Raw genomic sequence first — 22,269 nt, forward strand, 5'->3', positions numbered from 1 at the left:
ATTAAAGTTTTTTTGATGATCTGAAACATTTCAGCAAGACATCAGGAAAGGTGAAAATACTTTTTCACAGTACTGTAAATCCGATCCAGTATATGGCCACTGGTAAAAAACAAGCACCCATGGCCATGACATGCAGGTTTGAAAAAAAAAAAAAAACAGACTAACCTAAGGTTATGTTTAATTGGTGTAAGCCTCACTGAAATAATCCCTCTGATGTCAAAGGCATTTAAAAGGCGCTTATCAATTGCTAATTGATTACACCTCAAAATATACTGTACATGGGATAGTGCCATTTTGAGCATTCATTAGATCAAATGCAAAGTCATCCTCAGACTCTTGTAGAGGGGTTTCTTCCTCTCACAAGTCATCAGAGGTGAAAGTGAGCTCAATAGAGATTCCAACCTCCACAGTCAGCCTTGTATCTACCTTTAAACCTATCTCATAAAACCTGCAACAGCAGCATTTCAGCTGATAGAATTAACAGCACATGTAAATTAATTCACATTGTATTCACAAAAACACAAAATACAACCACAACTATACTGCTTGAATGAAATAATTTATTTCAGATTGATGATATACATAAGTATCATGAGTTTTTTTAATCATATGGTCAGTCTGTTACTGTGACAGCTGAAACACCACCCCCATTTCTGATCCAAAGTCCTGGCTGGAGTTAACTGTGAAGCTGACACTCGTCAATGATTTGGATGTAGATCTGACAGGAATCTTTTAGGATCCATTTGCCGAACCAGGCAGAAAAAAAACCTTTGGATAACATGCAATTTACAGTCATAACAGGTATTGTTCGACACGCATTGCTATTTTTCAAATATAGCCCAGAGATAAATGGATTAGCACAGATGAAGGTTTCATGTTCTGCTGTGTGAAAAACTAAGCATTGTATTCACAGTTTGAAGTACTATTGAGTCTAATATTTCATAGCAAGTATGGAGATAGAAGACAATGTTATTTTAGAGGCAGAGTACGCCAGTTTAAACTATACAAGGAGAAATAATCACTCTGGTAATCTTTGATTTTGCTGTAATCAAACCTAATAAAGTGTTCTGTCCTGGGCTTTCCTTGTCAACTTAAACAATCCCTCATTTAAAATCACAAACTTATTTATTTACAGACAAATTCAATGAGAAAGAGTTTAATATAACATGGGCAACTTATGCCAGGCTTATGCCAAATAAATACAGTTAATTTTGCATTGATTGATAGAGGCTGCTGTCACAAGCTCAGGAGACCTGTGCGGCTGCTGTTTATGACCTGCAGAAGTTAAAAGCAAGAAGATAATGGTCGACTAATTTATCCATAAAGTAAGGCAACAGTTATGGGCTTCATTTAAAAGGTGGATGGATTGATGATACATCCGTACACTGCAGTCTACAAAATAAGTGTCCGGTTTATAAAACAAGGCAGGATGAAGTGATGTTAAGGCAAGCAACATTTTACTACTTTACTCTGTCTAAAGGACCATTACGTAAGATTCAGTGGTATCGAATGATGACCTTATAGACTCAAATCTACTCTAAAAACCCTTCCCCTCAACTTAATGTTGACAGGCCCAGTTACTGTAGAGCATTGATAAAAGTGGAGGGAGCTGTTGAATATAGCTATAAAGAGCTCATTCTTAGAGAAAACACAAACATTATTATTTTCAGTTGATCATACTCTGGTGATTCATATTTCTTCTTAAGATTCCCTTGAATCTTACAAACTGCTCCTTTAAGTGATCAGCTCTATTTCTGGTACACCCCTATGTGTAAAAACAAGTAAGTTACAACAAAGCACATTTAGATGAGTCAGGTCAGGTGAGCAGAGTTTATTTCTTGGCTCTTGCCAGGTGTTCTCGGGCGATGATGAGTCTTTGGATCTGAGCTGTGCCCTCATAGATCTACAAAAGGAAATAGAGTGTTTTTAGAGCATGGAGTTAAAAGAAAATCTTTGCAAAAAGAAATTAAGTGTGAATTATTATCACCCACCTGGTAGATCTTGGCGTCTCTCATGAGTTTTTCTACAGGGTATTCGCTGTTGAAGCCGTTGCCACCAAATACCTGAACGGCATCAGCAGCAACCTGGTTGGCGATGTCTCCAGCAAAGGCTTTAGCGATGGAGGCATAGTAGGTGTTTCTGCGGCCCTGATCCACCTCCCAGGCGGACCTCTGATATGCCATCCTGGCAAGCTCCACCTTCATAGCCATCTCAGCCAGGAGGAAGGACACGGCTTGATGCTGTGAAACAAGAAGAGACAGAAAAGCCTGGTAAGTAAAAATTAATCTTTCTTAGTCTAAACACCTGATAGCTGGAGTGTCTCCTGACTTAATTTCGCATCTTTTTTTTATAAATCAATATCTTTGGAGTTGTTAATGCTAAGCACTTTGAATAGGCGTTAGTGTGAAACTTTCCAGACCCCAATATTTTTTCAACTTCCCACTCATCAACTGACTGACAGGCAAACAACTGGAAAACTTTCAGCTGTAAGAGATGAGTGTAAACGAGTACATTGTGAAATTTCCTGGGCAGGTTGCCCAAAGTTGCATGTGTGAAAAAGGTCAAAGACAGGTTATGTTGAACTCACTTGAAACCTCTCTGGTGTAAAACACTCAGCTCTGGCATCTTTAGCTGGAATATCTAAGAGGATGCCTGTTTTCCATCAGTGTCATTGTTGTAGCCTCCAGCACAGAGCTGCAGGTCTGTCTATATGACAAAAAAGAGATGCTGAGCTATGCATACAAAGCCAGAGCACAGAGACCAGAGGGGCAGCTTGAAGCTCATATGCTTGCTTTCAGTGATTCTTCTGTCATATAGTCGTTTCTGTTTTCTTTAACTCTGTGAGTGCTACAACATTCATGTGTCTAATCACACTATTGCACTTTATGAGTGTGTTTTGAACCGTTCTGTGCAAAGGAAATTTATTAACAATATCTATGCAAATCCTACAGGATGTGCCGAGTTGTGCTAGTATTGTTTAATTGTGCTCTAGGACATAACTGCTGTGAACCAACCAGAAAACAAACTAAAAAGCTGATTTGCATGCAAGGCTACCAGCCCCCATGAGTGCAGCTGACACAGGCCTGTTCACATCTCTGCAAAGTTCTCAGACAGTTTCATCTTCCCACAAAACTTTGGTCCAAAGTGGGCTCAGAGCTGTCATATGAGATTTGCAGAAGCTCTTAAAATTTGCAATGAAAACTCACCTCAGCTATCACTTTTCCAAAGGTCTTTCTCTCCAGAGCATAGGCAGTAGCTTCATCAAGTGCCCTCTGTGCCAGGCCTGTTGCTCCTGCTGCCACCTGAATAACATTAATATCATTAATAGAGAAGAAGAACAAAACAAATCAGAACTCTTGTGTAAAAGAATAAAACTAAACCAGAATATTTATGCACAATGACGTTAAGTTGTAATAATGAAATGGCCACAGGATTAAAATATGAAAAAAAATCTGTAAGTCTGAAGACTTACTGGTGGCCTTGTGCTGTCAAAAGCTCCCATTGCAATTTTGAAGCCAGCTCCCTCTGTGATCAGGACGTTCTCCTTAGGTATCCTCACATCCTCAAAGGTGATGCCTCTGGTATCAGAGCACCTCTGGCCCATGTTCATCTCCTGCAAGCACCAGACAAGGGTATGTTAAAGTCACCATACTGTATAAGTGGATGCAATGTAGAAAGAGATAATGGGACTATCTTTGCAAGAAAGAGGTTTGCTATTATTACATCTTAACTTTCTATCAAAATTATTTGCATACGTTTCAGCATCGTTTTGATAGTTTGCTTTAATGAAAGTGTTGGACTGCCATGGAAGTACTTTATACTAAAAAAATAAATAAACACATAAATGAATAAAACTAACTTACCTTCCTTCCTACTGTTATTCCTGGAGTGTCAGCATCCAGAACAAAGCCAGTAAAGGCTTTACCAGCTGGACATTTAGGATCTGGGTTAGTGCGGGCCAAGAGGAAGTACCTGGGAATGTGAAAGACAAATAGTGTGATAATCAGAACAAAATGCAGATCTTTTAGGGGTGTAACGGTGCACAGGGGTCCCGATTTGACTTGTACCTTGGTTATTGGGTCAACGTTTAGTTCATCGGTAAAATAGAAACATAAAATCCTGAATTAACAGGCTTAATTCCAGGTTTCCCTAATTTATTACTTTTAACCTTGACAGTAGTGTAGCTTAAAGTTTGATCATGTAACTATGAGAACTACCTGAAATAGTTGGTAAAGGCTGTGGTGTATTAACATGAAAAAAGAAAAAAAAATAAATAAAAAGGATGCTACATTGAAAGAAACATCTAATTTCTCCTCAGAATAATATAATAATTGAGCATAAATGAGAAAACAAAATATATTATATATAAATATATTATAGTATATAGTATTTTAAAGCATTTGTAATATTTATGATTCATGTTGTGTGCTGGGACACCGTCACATAGCTGTTACTAAACAGCATATAAAGGCTATACACTGATATGTAGAGATAAAGAACACTGGCTGAATTGTGTATTAACTCGTGCAAAATCATGACGTGTTCATCAGTGAAGGACTGCAGGATAGCTCATGAAAACACTGGATGGGACGTTGTAACAGAGCCTGAGCAGAGCACACCTGTTGCTGCTGTTCTCTGCTTCTGTATATCTGCGTATGACATTTAATGTGTGTTAGCATTGCTAAAGTCCTCGACCCTCTCTGCTTTTAAATCTTGTTTTAGAAAACAGCACAGAGAAGTTAGCAAGAGGAGGAAAAATCCAGATGATCTCGCCACTCCTCTTCTACTGCACCCGTAGATGACTTTTCTTCATGTGTTGTTTTGCCCTCTTCTTCTTCTTCTTTGTTGTTTTTTTTTAAAGCATTTAATCAACACTTAAGATCATTACTTCCACCTCCATCTGCAGGTTGTACTGTCATTTGTGATTTCCGTTTTTCTCCATTCAGACCATAAACTAAAGAAAGAATGAATATATTCATCGTGGGACTATGTGCACCAAACTTTGACCGTTCAGAATGAAAACAAAAGGAATCATCATGAGCCAGTATCAACATGTGTAATGTCAGTGTACTGTGTGAGCATTGATAGTAACTACACACCAATTAGCTTTCCCTCCATTAGTGATCCACATCTTCTGTCCATTAACGATGTACTCATCGCCCATTTTCACAGCTCTGGTCTTAAGTCCGGCCACATCAGAGCCTGCACCGGGCTCTGTTACGCAGTACGCCTACAGGGAACACAACACATAGACGTAAACATAGTGTGATCTGATGCAAGAAGGAACGGTCTCGGTTTTTAAATTTGGATCATCTGTCTGGTGTTAATATTCAGTTAACTATGTCTCTGGAACATCAGGGCTAATAAAACATCATTTATTTCACACATTCAGCCACTGTGTTTTCTAAATTTCCATCAGAAATGAGGTACTTACACACATGAGTGGCTCTTCAACCAACCGTCCCAGGTATTTCTTCTTCTGTTCCTCATTGCCAGCGAGAATAATGGGCATTGCCTTTGAGAAAAACCGATAATGCTTACTTGCAACAGAGCTACAGTCACCAGTGTTGGGTCTGATCTGGTGTTAATAACAAAGTACTGAACATCAGGACTTACAGACGTGGTCTTAATAATGTATAAAACATATCACAGCTCTGCAAACAGTCTTTACAAAACTTACACCCAGAGAGTTTGCTTCGATGGCAGTCTGTACTCCTGTGCAGCCATAAGCCAACTCTTCTGTGATGAGGCAGTTTTCAAAGCTTGACAGGCCACTTCCACCTAAACACAAGAGGGTACAAAAGTCAGAAAATATCGATGTATTCTTTTCCATCTAGATAGACAAAATTATTCCACGTGGTTTTAGAGATTTATCTTAAGTTTGGCTATTGCCTTTCACCGACTACAAGCTTGTGAGGTTAGCATGTTCTACCACAAACTAAGGAGAAAATTCTAGATATGGAGGTTATCTTAGAAACTGAAAAGAAAATGACATACCATATTCTTGTGGAATGTGACCGTTCATTAGACCCAGCTCCCATGCTTTTGTGATCAGAGGGACAGGATACTGCAAAATAATAAGAAATTAGGCTTCAGATAAACACGAGACAATACTGATCTTTACAGGTAAGTTCACACGTTCCAGCAAAAACATTAAAAACATGACTTAAAATTGACATACTTCATACACATTTCAAGGCCCCTTTTCAAATGCAAATGCAGCAAATATTTGTGCAAAGTATGTCCAGAAGTGCAATGCCGGCAGCCATGATGCGTAAACTGTTTGTATTGACACACATCCAACCCTCTTGTTTGCTTGGTCCTTTCTTTTTGTTTTGTTTTTACCCCCCACCCACACACACCAACTTTTTCTTAAAATTGACATACTTCATACACATTACAAGGCCCCTTTTCAAATGCAAATGCTGCAAATATTTGTGCAAAGTATGTCCAGAAGTGCAACACCTGATACTGATACTCTATTTTCAGGTTATGTGCAGTGAACGATCATAAAAATCCCTGAAAAGCTGAGACCAGGCAGAGGGGAGAATAAAGCTTGTGTACTCATAGCCACAGACAAATTACACAGTACAGTAACAGTTTAACCGTTAACTAGCTAGTAAAGATGTATTCAACCTTACATTTAAACTAACTGCAGTCTATCCTTTGAAAAATACTCACCTCACCACTCTTGTCATAAGCAGGAGCAGCAGGAATGATCTCTTCACGGGCAAACTTCCTTGCTAGCTGCTGGAACTCCTTCTGCTGCTCTGAAAGCTCTGTGGTTTGATAAAATATAAATAAACTTGTGAGAAGAAACTTAAACATTTTAAATATGCACATCTTTTTTTTCCAAGTCTGTTAAACTGCATGCTTGTGCGTTCAAAGATATATTTGTGGATGTAATTATGTCTTCCACCCAATCAAGGTATTAAAATGTCACATGCTGTGTGGGGCAGCATTGCCTGTTTACATCAAGAACTTTTAGTATTAATCGTGATAAATTCCAACTTTTGCGATGTGTTTTTTGCTTGACAGAACTGCAAATTATTGTGCATCCTTTGTAACTGTACACGGGATGTGTGAGACTGACTTCTGAGCCTCATCCACCTTCATACTATAAGCCTAACACACTACAATGATAACAACAGTTATCACAAAAAAATGAGGAAAAACAGTTTTGTCCACAATCAGCATCACCAGTCTGTATAAAAAGGGATCTATTACAGTTTGCTCAGACAGCAGGAAGAATACAATGATCAATAACTGTTTATAGTGTTCTGTTATAGGGCAGATATGATATAATGTATCCTTTTACCATTAAAGGTTTACATTCTACTCACCAAATGAGAAGCCTTGTGAAGATGCATGGCCACCATGAGATGCAACATTGGCTGCAGCAGCACTGGAGCTCTGCAGCCGGATCCCAGACCGAACACTAGCTCTGAGGACCTGTGCATGAAAGGGGAAATCAGCACAGACATAACAAATGAGCACCCTCTTATTCTTTAATACCTCAAGTCACAAGACAGTTTTTAATCAGCAGATGTTAAGAAATGGTGGCAAACGGCGCAGATGGGCTAGTGGTTGGGTCGTGCCCCTTGTGTGTGGACAGCCAAGGATCAAGTCTGGTCTGTGGCTCCTTTCACATGTCTCTCCCCAACTCTCTAGTTCCTGTTCTAGCTACTGTCCTCCACTATCAATAAAGGCATTTATAGCCCAAAAATATCATTAAAAAACTGGTGGCAATCTTTACTGAAGGGTCTTTGTGACTCTTAACTGTGTGGTTTTAAACAAATATAAAATATCTGTGCAACAACGAAGGTTACACTTTACCATAAACACTAATAACACAATGCAAAATTTTTAAAAAAGGAACATTTCTACAATTAAATAACCACTTTGTAGATCTTGAACCAACCAATCAAGCTCCAGCACACAATAAAAATTATAAGCATTTTCATCATTTAAACATTGCTAATGTTCTTTTATGCTAACTGGAAGCAAAACATCTACCTAAAACTGGATCTCTATGACCTCTGTTTTTTATTTAAATTTATTTAACCAGGAAAACCTCATTGAGATTAAGAATCTCTTTACAAGAGTGGCCTGGCCAAGACGGGCAGCAGCACAGTCGACAAAGACACAGACTTGAAAAACAAAGCAGTTACAATTGCTGTTTTATAAAAACTGGTATCAAATTTTGTGTGATTTAAACTAGTATCATATCAAAGCTTAGCATTTCAGTATTGCGACTAGGGATATCGATAGCATGATATCGGTTCTGGCAGATATTCGCTTAAAAAGAACTATCAGTACTGGCTTGAAATTTTCCTGCTTATTTTTACAACCAATAATCTGGCTGGGGCTGGACGATGTTGGAAAATAATCTTATTGCAGTTTGGTTTCTGACACTGTGATTAAATTTGTGATTATTTCTAAGTAATCATACACTGCCTGGCCAAAAAAAAAGTCGCCACCAAAAAAAGGTCACACACTCCAATATTTCGTTGGACCGCCTTTAGCTTTGATTACAGCACGCATTCGCTGTGGCATTGTTTCGATAAGCTTCTGCAATGTCACAAGAGTTACTTCCATCCAGTGTTGCATTAATTTTAATATTGATGATGGGAGAGTCTGACCACTGCGCAAAGCCTTCTCCAACACAACCCAAAGATTCTCAATGGGGTTAAGGTCTGGACTCTGTGGTGGCCAATCCATGTGTCCCATGCTCCCTGAACCACTCTTTCACAATTTGAGTCCGATGAATCCTGGCATTGTCATCTTGGAATATGCCCGTGCCATTAGGGAAGACAAAATCCATTGTTTAAGAAATGAGAAGTTACTCATTGCATCAGCTGGGGTTAAATAACTTGTTGCCAGCTGAAAGATAATCACCCATGCAGTAATTATCCAATAGGAGGCTCGTACCTATTTGCTTAGTTAAATCCAGGTGGCAACTTTTTTTTGGCCAGGCAGTGTATGTATTTTTCTGCAAACACAAGCAATAAATCCTCAATAATCATTCTATATAATATCCAACACATTTAAGATAAAACCAGGCGGAACAATTTTATTTCAACATTCAATATGAAGACAGGAAATGACATTGTTATGTCCTTCTCATTACAATTAAAAGCATACAAAACTAAGGGGAGTAGATTTTTTTTCAAACTATTCCAACAAAAATTGACACTTCAATATTTGCATGATCTATAAAGCATAAGATCTCTGCTGCATAAAAAAAAGAATTAAACGGGTATTTGACATATTTCAGGTTAAAGAAATATTGCACCTTCTGAAATTTAAATATTGCAGTAGGCCATATTGCGAGGCATTCTAAATTTAAATCAATTGCCCTGCCTTAATTTTGGCTAAAAAACCCTGCCCATATCAGCTTTGAATATTGGCAGTATGAACCAATTAACTATTGCCATTTTAGGCTGGACCAACAGACTTACAACAACTGAAGTCTTTCTTTATTCATCATCACTCTTTATACTTTGAATTATGTTTGTAAGAATGGAAATTTCTAAATTAGTTTTCTCTGAAACTTTAGATCGTGTGTTTTAGGTTAGAATTTTTAGGTCTGAACTACATTTAAATAACAGTATCGATATTGGTATCAGCTAAAATCTTTGTGTAAATATCAGCATGTTGAATACCGGCAAAAATCCAATATCAAGCATCCCTAACTGTGACTATTTCAGTAACTTTTTCTTTGTGCTAAATTAAAACCTCATCAGCAATGTTGAAATTCAAATGACTCATTATTACCATATAATACATGGATATTTTGTTATTTTTTTCAACATCCTACATTTTTGTACAATTTAGTATTTTAAAAAGTTCAGCACCATTTTTCATACAGCAATTTCCTCCTATGTTTTTAAGTGAGTAAAACTTGTTTTGTTTTTTATTAAGCACTTTAATTAAACCCAAAGCACATTTTTCATTATTGGAAAAATTCAAACAGTTGCTGAAAACTGAGAAGTTGCACCTCACAGCGAACATGTGGTTATTATGGTAATTTCACATTTTCTTACTAAACTCTAACATCAAATCCCCTTCTTACAGTTAAACAGTTAAAACTCTCTTAACATGCAGTAAATTGGGAATAACCGCCAGACATTGAAGTTCTATTTACTCTGGAAAATGGAGAAAAGCACTCACTCACAGGGCATTTTCTGGACCTTTTATGGTGAAAATAAGAAAGAGTCCAGAGTCTCAATTGAACACTTTGTTACAATGCGCTTCACTCCTACAAACACTAAGATGACAGCATGCAAACAAGCCATCACAAATAGACACAAAGGGATACTGTCAAACAGAGGTGAACAAACATAAATAAGCTCATGCAAAATTACATACAAGAGAAGGATTGGGGCTTCGAAAAAGCTTGTTTGTACAGAGAAGTATTAAGAAAGTTGCTTCTCTTTTCAAAACTGTATTTTTATTACGGGCATAATGTGAAGTCATCTTCACTGTCCATTGGTTAAGGAAAGTGCCGAGACTGAGGGATGTCATTATGGGTCAGTGGTGTTATGATTTAAAGAGTAACCATGTTAATTGGGGACTTTCAGTTACATACGTCTGCAATTGAAGATGTCGAAGACAGAGAATGTCTTGGTGTGGCATTACTTTTCTTTACAAACACATAGCTGATAAGTATTGTTGACATAATTATAAAAAAATAATATGAGACAAAATCCGCTGTAACTTCTAACAACTGTAGACGCATATTGCCGAAAGTTGTCAGTTAACATCTTAACTCTTCAACTGGTAACAGCAGTAAATGTTTATTGTTATGACCTCATATTTCATCCATAACTACTTAGCAAGATGTTTTGCAATGAAACGGCATGTTGGCTTTGGCAGTTGATAAGAAGCACAAACATAGCTCTAACATAAGATAGTCAACAATTAATGTCTTAACCACATCAAGTCTAAAATATGTTCAGGTGGTAGAAGGCGCCAGCTAACGTTAGCCACTGACGTAGCTAGCAATGCTTTCACTCGGCAGGAAAATTTAGGTCACTCGAACAACAAGCTGTTGTGAACCACGCCAGATCTCCTAAGACTACGGAAATATGCTAGTGAGTATTATATACAGATATAAAATGACGAATATTTTGTTTAAACACGCTTACCTTGTTCAGTAGCATTGTTATAACCGCAGAGAAAGACTCTACCGGATAAACAGACTTGACCACTACCTTTGTCCTAGATATTAATATCCGCCCTGTCAGCCAATCACAGCAGCGCGTTTTGATCACATGTCACGTCTGTGGATCCGGGAAATGACTTTTCCCCCAGTTTGTTACCTAACGTAACCTCTGTTTCGTAAGTGCGTTTTTGAACCCAATGCTTCAACAAATACTAGAACAAATGCCAACGTAAACATTGCCGTCAATCATAACTATGTTACTGTGTTATTAACAATAAACTCTGTTATCCCATTGTTTGTAAAGTATGTAAAATGTTATAGATTTGAATGTGTAAGTGCAGCAACAGATAAAATACAACGTGCACATATATGCAGATGAAACTATAGAAAATATCACAGTACATCTCATTGCAAATAGATTCGTGAAATACCAGTTTACTATTACAATTTACAATTATTTCACATTACAATGAGTATCTGGAATATTCTTTTTCTAAACTGTTAAAATATTCTTCAGATAACATCCATTTCTGTAATAGTTATTCTAATATTTTTACTGGTAACGGTCAAACATCTCCTACTTCCTATAAGAAAAGAAAAAATTCAGTATTTTCAGGTCAACTGCAGATATCTGCTTCAAGTGCAGTTAGTTTCCAGTCTGCAATTTTAAAGACGAATTTCCATGTCTCTACACAATTATGAAACGGCAACCCACAGAGCTTTTTAAAGAAAAAAAAATTTAATCGTGTTATTCTGTTTATCATTAATATTTTCTTATTTGCACACTTGCAATGCCAAAGTAAACGTTTGTTTCCCAGGCCATTTAATTCTCACTGAATTGATATTCTCACAACAGCATGTAACCACAAATCACCAGCAGGTGGAGTTTAACACCCGCTGCTGGGAGAGATGGTGCTTCAGCACATCAGTGATACAGCTGCACTTCTACCTTTTATATAAATGCTGATTAGCCAGCTCCGTTTTTACTGTCTGCGTTCTTTCAAAGTATTTTTCCTGGTCTCTTTTAATTTTTCTATTGCTAATCTCCCCTAACATCCCATTTTCTGTAGAGCTTTCATGTCTTATCTGCTCTGTTCTGTATTTTATGCCTTGATTTAGTTCTTATTGGCTCTATATATTCTGTGTTAGAGATTTTACCCTCTACCATCACTTTTATCATATCTGCCTTATTTAGCTTTAATTCTGTTTTACCTGATTTTATTTTACAGCTTATATCCTTAAGAATTGTGTATTCAGACTTCATGATCTATCTACTATTTATTGTTTTATCTATTCTTATTTTAATCTTATTCCACTCTTTCTTTTCTGAATATCTTAGAGCTCTATTTGTGTAATTGGGTTTCTGTGTTGCGTGGGCAAGACCTGTTTTTTTTTATGTCTTGACTCATATTCTTGGGTTCTTCTGTTAGGGTTAATAAAAACTGGATTTCTCATGAGCTCTTTGGGTTTTGTCTTTCTTGTGTTCGTTGCTTTATTAAGCCTCACTTATTGTCAAGGCACTTTGTAAACCATTGTTTTTAAAAATGCCATACAAAGTTGTTATAGTAGAAACATCTTCTTGTAAATGTGAAACCGCAGATCTCACTCCAAGTAATGCAATCCATGAAACTGACCCAAAATGAAGGCGGCAAGTTAGTATCTTACCAACCGCATCTTAATATTTGGAGCATCCCATTGTACCTTCTGATGGTTCTTCTCAGAAAGTCTATGGCTTACAGTGAGTAAAATCTGTCAATATTAAATACTGCCACTGCACATTTTAGGAGCCACTGGATTCCTGTATGTTGGGTCTTTGTTTCTTTTGCACTTTTACTTTGGTTTTAAGTGCTAACATGTTATGGAAAAATTGCCTTTTCATCCCATTGGCTTCAAAGGAAATCTGATTTCAAGTAGTTTTCCATCATTTTTTTTGTGGTTATGCATATAATGTTTAGTGTTGGGATGTTGGAGGCATGATGTACAGAATCTTGGTTTAAGTTTTTTGAAGTAGCAAGATATCATGACACTGCTACATTGTAGGATTGTTGCAGATGATCCAAATAAACTAAACCCTGGTTGTTGGTGAAAGGATGCTAAAGGTCAATACATTGTGTTTGTGTACAGAATTACAGGTTTGTCGCAGATTAAAAGCTCAGCCATCTTCTGGGGTCTACATTGTTTGGCCATCATGTCAATCTGACCGATCAGGGTGACATATTGCTTTTGACAAATGAAAATGCACGAGTTACAAGTAGCTCTTCAGATTACTAAACATGAAAATCTTTGCTTTTTCTTGACCGAATCAAAGATGTGTTTCCAATATGTCAAGTTGTAAACTGATCCCAGCACATGAAGTGACCTTCAATCATATGAAGACAGGTCAATTGCTCTTTGTTTTATTCACCCTCAGCTTGACCAGTGCCGGGATAAACAAGTTACATTTTGAAGTTAGAAAAGTGGCAGCTCAGTAAGGTAGACACAGCTGACAGTTTTGGGACGTTCTGGATTTTATTGACGTATCAAACAGCTGTACATCTATTTGCCTTTCTTGGCCTTGATCTTCCTCAGGTAGAACTCGAGCTCCTTCCCCTCCAGGACGTAGCCGTCCGCCCTGCCGCACTGGCCGGGTCTGGAGGCGATGCAAGCTGCAGGGGGAAGACAAAAGCATGATCAAGATGACATCAGAAAAAACAAGACATGGCTCTTGTGTTAAATCTCTCAGGCAAAGATAAAGATAATATTTGAGCCAAGACTTGAAGAGTAATGATCATTTGCTGAAAAAGACATTTTCAAGTCAGTTAAGCTTAAGGCATTTGAAGACTTTCGATGTCTTACTCTCAGCTACACTGACACCTGAAAGAGGCATGTGCTGTTAAATTAGCTTTTCAAATCAAACCCAAGACTGAAGAGTTCAGATATTTTGATTGTATAAATTAACACTATAGTAGATTCTGGTGTAGGCAACAGGTCTTTCTCAGAGTCTTGATTATCACCACTTTCATTCAGTAGCAGAACTGGACAAAGTTATCTTCATAGAAAGACATGCACCACACCAGCACGTTAAACCACAAGAGCAACAACCAAAATTATACTTAAAGGATGAAATGTCTGCATTAAAAGTAATTATCAAAGGATCAAGTAATCAGAGCAAGTTAAAAATCATACGCAAATCAAATCTACTGTCTCAATTGTTCAAAAAATACTAAAAACATTTTTTAGATAACAGAACATGCCAACTTTTCCAGGTTGTAATTTATGATCCTATGTTAAGAGGCTTTGAGCTATGGTTTGGATGAACCAGTCACTTTGGGCTCCAAATTTATGATGTTTTTCAGAAGTGCTCCTGACTTTGACAGATTTATTAATTTAATGTAAATGTACAGATTAGTTGCCAACAAAGTGACTATAGTAGGCCTCATTTGATAAAGGGATACCACACTTTATATTCTAATGTCATCACAGGGTAAATTCTTCATTAGTTTTACAGCAACTTCTTTGACACAACTTAAGTACCTTTGTCATCCTCACTAAAATTTCAATATAATAGCCAAGAAACGACCTCCATCAACTGTGATGTATAATAACTCTCAGGGCTAGTGTGAATTCATTTAGTTTCCAGATTGAATAATCAAAAGGTTTTGCAGCTAGATGTCCTCCAAATACTGAATCACACCAGTAATGGTGCAAATATCTGAGGCTCAGCTAAAATATCCTTTTAGGAATTGAATGCATGACAATAAATCAGGGGGAAGTACAAACAAATATAAAGACAGAATCAACAAGTTTCATAAGATGAAAAGTTGATCTTGGTAGGTCTATCGGATTACTTGTGTTGTAATTAGTGCTGGAATAAAATAAAAAGAAAGCACTGCATAAATATTCCTTTTTACCACTGACACTTATTTTCCATGGATCAATCTTACTTTTTAAACAAAAACAAGCCTATTTTACATTTTCTTCAGAACTAGACAGAGTGATCTTACAGCTTCAGACAGCAGAGGCCACAGATTCATGAAATAACCATCCAAACCCATAGCCAACAACCCTTAAAAATATTCCCTTGATGCCTTTATGGCATGATGGGGTTAGTAAAGTAGTGGCCTCAAGTAGCGTAGGTAAATTTTACGAGCTTTTCCAGAAAGCTACTAAACTATGATTCAAAGCACGCTGAGACTCACCAAGCAATTTTCCCTGCTGGAACTGCTCCTCTAAGAGGGTGCTGATCTTTGCAGTCTTTTTACGCTCATCGTACTTCTTCTGGGTCTTCTTTGACCTCTTCTTATTCAGGACTTCTTCCTCCTCAGGAGTCTAGAGAAGAGAAACGAATATTAATCTTCAGAGAGCTATAAAACTATCTGAAAACATCACCTAAAAAACCAAACTTATTAGTTAGCATATCAAAGTAACAGTGCTGGTGCAGGCATCAGGTCTTTCTCAGAGTCTCGATTATCACCACTTTCATTCAGTAGCAGAACTGGACAAAGTTATCTTCATAGAAAGACATGCACCTCACCAGACAGCACTCAGTCATAAAGGTGCCATGATAGCATGCTGTGATCCCAAATGTAATCATGTTAAATACTATAACAAACTGCCACAGGCTTCAAATTTCCCAAGGCATGAAAAGGAAACCTGTTGAAAATGAAATTTAACAAAAGCTTTGTCGTCCAGCATACAGCTTGCTGAAGTTTGATTATAGTAATCTATAACCAGACAAGCAATCCCAAATTTATTCTACATTATGCCAGGATTAAATGAAATTTATTTACTCATGTCATTGTTCCTTAAACTTCTATAAAGCATTAAAGCCTCTAAATAGCCACTATTAAAGCACCAGAGTATAACATCATAACACAAAAACTAAGACTTGTGCTTCATTAATATTGACTACAAAAGATGTAATAAATTCAGTTTGAAGCTGCGTTTGTCTTTTTCCAACATACCAGCTTGGCTCCCTTCTTGCGTCCCAGAGGAGTTGCGTAGTGAGCCTCATACCACTGCCTGTAGGGAAGGCTGTCAACAAGAACGATGCAGTTCTTCACCAGGGTCTTGGTTCTGACCAGCTCGTTGTTGGAGGCATTGTAGACCACATCGATGATCCTGGTCTTGCGTGTGCAGCCTGTGTACACAAAATCAATTGCCATCAGCAAAAGAAAACCCCTTGTTTCATTCACCTACAAAGCCTTCTGACTCAATCATCACCCTTTTTTGATATGACAAAAGATACAGCCATCATTAAAGGGGGTTCAAAAACATCCTATATATATATATATGATCATTTATAATAAACTTACACTCAGAGCCCCATGAGAAGTTGCCAACATCCAACCTCAGAGCACGATACTTCTTGTTCCCACCACGGACTCTCACTGTGTGGATGCGACGAGGTCCAATCTGTAGAAACACAGATAAATGATATTCACATCCAACATATGCCAAATATTGGTCTCCTTAGGTATAAGAAATATTTCTGATGGTTGAAAGAAAAATGTTACATATCAGAGCGTGTCAGTGTAACTATGACAAGTCCTAACATTGGTAAGCCCAGAGCTTTGAACCAAAACGGCCCAAAAAAAGACCTACCTAAGGTCAAGTTTTCATCACCCACGCAACACAGAAAGCCAAACTAGAGCACTAACTTTTATTCATTTACCTTTGTGTTTGCAGGAGGACGTCCGAGCTCATACTTCCTCTTCTTGTGGTAGGGCTTGCGTTTACCGCCGGTCTTGCGGCGTTTATGCCAGTTGTCCCTTGAGATACCTGAAAGCAAAGGAGTGGGAACAAGGAGTTAGATCACTGAACTACACAGATTTAGATTTACTGCAAATCATAGTTTATGCTTGAGCAATCAGTTCTCCAAGGTAGAGGTTGTCCGCAATATTAATTTGGATTCCGCATTAAGAGCTTCATCATCTCACTCAAGCAAAGTTCAATATTATTTAAAAGTCATTTGGTGTACAACTTCATTCAATCTCTCAGTGTTTAACTTCCAACACTATCGTTGACTGGATCTGGGCTATTTCCAAAGCTAATGCCCAACCTATCACATGAAATATCCAGCTCCTACAGCTCATTTTGACGTGCATGGCACGGTGGGCATGCCTGACATGCGGCTCAACAGATCAGAATTTCAAGAGTTACACATTCACAAACAGCAATTCTATATTTATCGGAGGAAATATTAAACAGACCATATAAACGAGCACTGTTCTTAGTATTCCTCAATTTGTTTCAGTTCAGCAGCACGACATGAGCACGACCATCCATCCAGCTAACGCTAATGCTAGCATAACCCGTCATTTACCCAAGCTATCATAAAGACTCTAATTACTTCTACTAACCACTGATAATATAACACAAAATAAAGTCGAAACGGCAAATATTACTGAACACAGTGTAATTTCTTCCGTTTCCAGGCAATCTTCAGCATCAGCAGCTAACTCCATGGCCACTGAGAGCAGCCATCTTGGAGCACCTCAGAAATCCTTTTCAAATTTCTTCATTAAAACAAACTAATCAAAACATAGATCGCAAAGTTTATACTATATAAAAACATGAAGCATTAAGCTACAATGTGCCAAACCATTTTTGGAATAATTCCTCTTTAAAACATCAGATGGACAAGGATTCTGCCTCCAACCCGAGCATGAAAACACGTACCCATTCTCAGGCGCCGGCTAGAAAGAGGAATCGCAAAGGCTCATGGGGAGGTTTGAAGCCACGCGTTCTCGCGAGAATTTAACCAACGGCAAACTGCAGCGAACAGTAGTTTCGTTAAGCGAGGCTTCACAGTGTTCACAGCACAGAAGTTTCTCATGATTTGTTATAAATACTGATTATTTTATCGAAGGACTCGGCCCACATGATATGGGGTGAAACTTGGCATGATCAAATACCCTTTAAATTTATATGTCTCACGTACATCAGTGTTTAAATACAGGATAGATACATAGATTTTTTATGGACTTCTATGTCTGCTAATAAAGATGATGATGATGATAGATTGACAAACAGACAGATAGATATTGAGTGATCAAATCTTACAATGTCAGGATGTTAATGTGCAGTGGCCTCAGACTGAAAAACAATGTTGCCCCAAATAAAGTAAATTAACTTTTTTTTTTTTTTGAAGCAGTCTTTATCTTGAGCTCATCCTGGGGGAAATTTGGTCCCATAATATTTCTCTATAAAAATATGGCTCAAGTTGGGGAACTGGGATATAAAATGGCATCATACTCTAATTCTGTGAGACCACAGACCTATGTCTTGGACTAATTGTGGTATCCACTCCCTTTCACATGTAATCAATAAAGATGGTCTAAGATCCTCTGACCTCAGGAAAGAATATTGTTTGCCATCTGCTTCATTTCTCTTTTTTGATTTTATTAATTGGAAAAGAGTTTGTGAAAAAGTAGCACTCTCATCTTGAAATTACAACTATCAAATTGTATTATCAGCCTCTTGTACTCAGACTAATGTCCACTATTTTAGTGGGTGTGTGCATGTTTGGGTATGAGTGAAACAGTGCGTGCGTGTGTGTGAGTGGGTGTACATGTAACTGTTGTTTGTGGGGTGGTTGTGGGTGTGTAGGTGTGAAGGAATGACTTTAATTGTCTATGTTAAACAAAAGGTGTTTTGAGAGAATGTTTTTTATTTGTCTATGCAAAACACTTTGAGTTACATGTTATGTATGAGAAGCACTTTATAAATAAAGTTTGATTGATTGATTGATTGAAGTTTTAAATGATTAATTTTAAGTTTATCCATGGACTTTATTTAACACCTAGAAAAAACTTCCAGTTTTAACTTTGCCCAACACCCATTTGTAACCTGTGCAACTGTAATGAAGTTGTAATGATGGTAACCTATTTACATGTGATGTGGGCCTGTCCAGTTGTAAAGCACTTCTGGTCTAATGTATCACAAGGTTTATCTGGTGTTAGTGGAACAAATGTCCCAGTCTTCCCAAACATGTTACTCCAGAATGATGTTTCTGTATTAAGTTTTAACAAATCTAAGCGTTAACGGCTGCTAAAAGACCATTGGTAATGAGGTGGAAATCTCCGCATGATCTTTAGATAAAGCGTCAGAATCTTCTATTGCTGAAAAGTCTAAACACACACATCCAAGCCAAGGTGGGCAGGTGCTAAGCCGAAAGAAATAACAGAGTGAACAGAAAAACGTCTCGCACACTGCAGGGCTCTAAAAGTCCTAAAATAATTGGTTGCACCAATTGAATAAAGCAGCTGCAGAGACTGATGCAATAAATAATTTGGATTAAATTTAAATTTGATTTTGAATTTAATTTCTCTGTTCAGGCTTCTACTGCTGGATGTGATTTCCTTTGAACTCTTGCTTGAATTAACAGTGCTGATGGTCTAATACAGTGCCGTGAAAAAGTATTTGCCCCCTTTCTGATTCCTGATGTTTTTTGCATTTTTATCACACTTAAATGTTTCAGATCATCAAACCAATTTTTATATTTCAAAAAGACAACACAAGTAAATACAAAATGCAGTGTCTTAATGATATTTAATTTTAAGTTAGAAAAGCACTCGGACCTCCGCCATTAGCTCTATCTCCCAATAGTAAAGAATCCTTTAAAAAAAGTCCTGGAACCAGAAGGTGATCCGTATCACTTCCAGAATCTAATCAGTTCTTCCTTATGCCATTTCTGACATTTCCTGAAGATTTCATCAAAATCCGTCTATAACTTTTTGAGTAATGTTGCTAACAAACACACTAACAAACAGACTAACTAACAAACAAACCCTGCTGATCATATAACCTCCTTGGCAGAGGTAAAAATCCAAACCTATCTGGCCCTATGCGAAAAAGTAATTTCCTTCTGAACCTAATTACTGGTTGTGCCAACCTTGGCAGCAATAACTAAAAATCAAGTGTTTGTGATAACTTGTGATGAGTCTTTCCCGTCACCGTGGAGGAGTTCTGGCCCCCTCTTCTTTGCAGAATTGATTTAACTCAGCCATATTGGAGTATTGGACGGGTTTTCCAGCATGAACTGCCCGTTTAAGGTCACACCACAGCATCTCAATTAGATTTAAGTCTAGACCCTGAATGGGCCTCTCCAAAACCTTAATTTTGTTTTTCTTGAGCCATTCAGAGATGGACCATGTTTGACTGTTGGCATGATGTTCTTTTATCAAAGGCTGTGTTATTTTTACACCAGATGTAACGGGCTGCACACCTTCCAAAAAGTTCTATGTTGTCTCGTCAGTCCACAGAATATTTCTCAAAAAGTCTTGGGGATCATCAAGTTATTTCTTTGCAAATGTGAGACAAGCCTTTGTAGGTTTTTCGTCAGTAGTGGTTTTGGCCTTGGAACTCTCCTATGATGCCATTTTTGCCCAGGATCTTTCTTACGGTTGAGTCATGAACTCTGACCTTCACTGAGGACAGTGAGGCATGCAGGTCTTTGGATGTGGTTCTGAGTTCTTTTGGGACCTCCTATGAGTCGTTGTTGCACTCTTGGAGTCATTGTGGTTGGTGGACCACTCCTGGGAAGGTTCACCACTGTTCCCAGTTTTCTCCATTTGTGGATAATGGCTCTGACCGTGGTTCGCTGGAGTCCCAAAGCCTTAGAAATGACTTTTTAACCTTTTCCAGACTGATAGATTTCAACCACTTTGTTTCTCATTTGTTCTTGATGCTTTTTTTGGCTCATGGCATGATGCATTTCTTTTTGAGATCTTGAAGCCTACTTCACTTTGTCTGACAGCTTCTATTTAAGTGATTTCTTGATTCAACAAAACTGGCAGTAATCAGGCTTAGGTGTGGCCAGTGAAATTGAACTCACCTTTACAAAAACTGTGGTTAATCATAGTTGACTCATGATTCAACAAGGGGGCAATTAGTTTTTCACATGGGGCCAGATAGGTTTGGACCCCCCCCCCCCCAAAAAAAAATTAAATAATCATTCAAACACTACATTTTCTATTTACTTGGGTTGACTTTGTGAAATATAAAAATTGGTTTGATAATCTGAAACATTTAAGTGTGATAAATATGCAAAAACATCAGGAATCAGAAAGGGGTCAAATAGTTTTTCATGGCCCTGTAGATACCCTGTACAGGGCTCTGGAGAAAATTTAAGTTATGTACATACTGACATAACAGTAATATCTGGGCATAGTAATTTCCCCCAGTAAAACTGGTGTTATTTGCTTGGCCTCTATAGGCTCTTTTTAAAATTATTTTACGTATTTTTTCCCTCATTTTGCTTTTTTGTTATTCATCTCCATTAAATTTGTAACAATGTTTCATGGGATTGGGGGAGGGGCTTTAAAAGGAAGAGATGAAGAAATGTGTGTATTAATTTGTGTTTATATGTGATTTAACATAACATTTGATCACAAAAATCTGATGTCATTTGTTAGTGTTTGATCAGTTTTACAGCTGTTACAAGTGTAATTTCTCAGCTGGCAAGAGAAAAGTTTAACACTTTCTATGAAGCCTACCTCTAAAACACAACGACACATAAGTAGACTTATAATTCATTATAATGCAATGCCTACCTATGACTTATAAGTGACTGTAAAACATTTTTTTAAACGAATTTTACAAGAATATGCTCCATCGGTTGCATTTGTTGTTTTCTATATTGAGTTTTCAAGTGTAAAGAGAAGGCAACTTCAGAATATGAAAAAATAGTACTTAATAAGTGTGAAACTACTAATGAATTAATGATGAAGACCTTACTTTAGTTTGTGGTACATATTCTGAGTTACAAAGGTTGAATTAGTAGTTATTTGGAAATTACCAAGAATGGAAATGTTGTCTGTTAGCAATTCTAATATTATTCATGTGAATCTACTTCCTAATTTGCTATTTATATGCAGTAGTAAGAAGGTTCAAAGAAGAAAGGAAACTCTTTGTTAACGGCCTGTAAGTCATAGATTATGGTCTTGTAGAATAAGGTACTAATTAACTATTAATAAATACTAATAAACAGTTAGTATGCTGCACATTATCATGCTTATAAGCAGTGAATTATTGGCAAGCATTGTACCCTAAAGTGTTACCTATCTTTCTTTTCCAAATAAAGAGAAATTAAAAAAAAATCTTTCAGTCTGCACATGTCA

The 22,269-nt window shown here is 37.4% G+C and overlaps 2 protein-coding genes and 3 non-coding genes across 5 annotated transcripts; all 5 read right to left on the minus strand.

Annotated features, from left to right (window-relative positions):
- Positions 1 to 546: 546 nt before the first annotated feature.
- On the minus strand, positions 547 to 11,265 carry acadm (acyl-CoA dehydrogenase medium chain). Its single transcript, XM_041802654.1, has 12 exons — positions 11,151 to 11,265; positions 7,344 to 7,452; positions 6,682 to 6,779; positions 5,998 to 6,067; positions 5,681 to 5,781; positions 5,435 to 5,515; positions 5,100 to 5,230; positions 3,864 to 3,972; positions 3,473 to 3,613; positions 3,207 to 3,302; positions 1,992 to 2,240; positions 547 to 1,903 (listed from the first exon to the last, which is right to left on the minus strand). The coding sequence occupies exons 1-12, from the start codon at positions 11,163 to 11,165 to the stop codon at positions 1,832 to 1,834; spliced, it is 1,272 nt and encodes a 423-aa protein (XP_041658588.1). The 5' UTR covers positions 11,166 to 11,265; the 3' UTR covers positions 547 to 1,831.
- Positions 11,266 to 13,656: 2,391 nt separating this feature from the next.
- Positions 13,657 to 17,954, minus strand: rps8a (ribosomal protein S8a). The gene is made up of 6 exons (XM_041802655.1): positions 17,828 to 17,954; positions 16,821 to 16,927; positions 16,462 to 16,561; positions 16,111 to 16,286; positions 15,346 to 15,475; positions 13,657 to 13,812 (listed from the first exon to the last, which is right to left on the minus strand). Exons 1-6 carry the CDS (start codon positions 17,829 to 17,831, stop codon positions 13,703 to 13,705), a joined length of 627 nt encoding a protein of 208 aa, XP_041658589.1. The 5' UTR covers positions 17,832 to 17,954; the 3' UTR covers positions 13,657 to 13,702.
- LOC121520794 lies at positions 14,138 to 14,206 on the minus strand. Its single transcript, XR_005992801.1, has one exon. It is a non-coding gene; the product is annotated as a small nucleolar RNA SNORD38 (small nucleolar RNA).
- Positions 15,598 to 15,666, minus strand: LOC121520803. The gene has a single exon (XR_005992810.1). It is a non-coding gene; the product is annotated as a small nucleolar RNA SNORD38 (small nucleolar RNA).
- LOC121520795 lies at positions 16,670 to 16,778 on the minus strand. The gene has a single exon (XR_005992802.1). It is a non-coding gene; the product is annotated as a small nucleolar RNA SNORD46 (small nucleolar RNA).
- Positions 17,955 to 22,269: the final 4,315 nt, after the last annotated feature.

This window comes from Cheilinus undulatus, linkage group 13, assembly GCF_018320785.1.
Source record: "Cheilinus undulatus linkage group 13, ASM1832078v1, whole genome shotgun sequence".
Classification (NCBI taxonomy): Eukaryota; Metazoa; Chordata; class Actinopteri; order Labriformes; family Labridae; genus Cheilinus; species Cheilinus undulatus.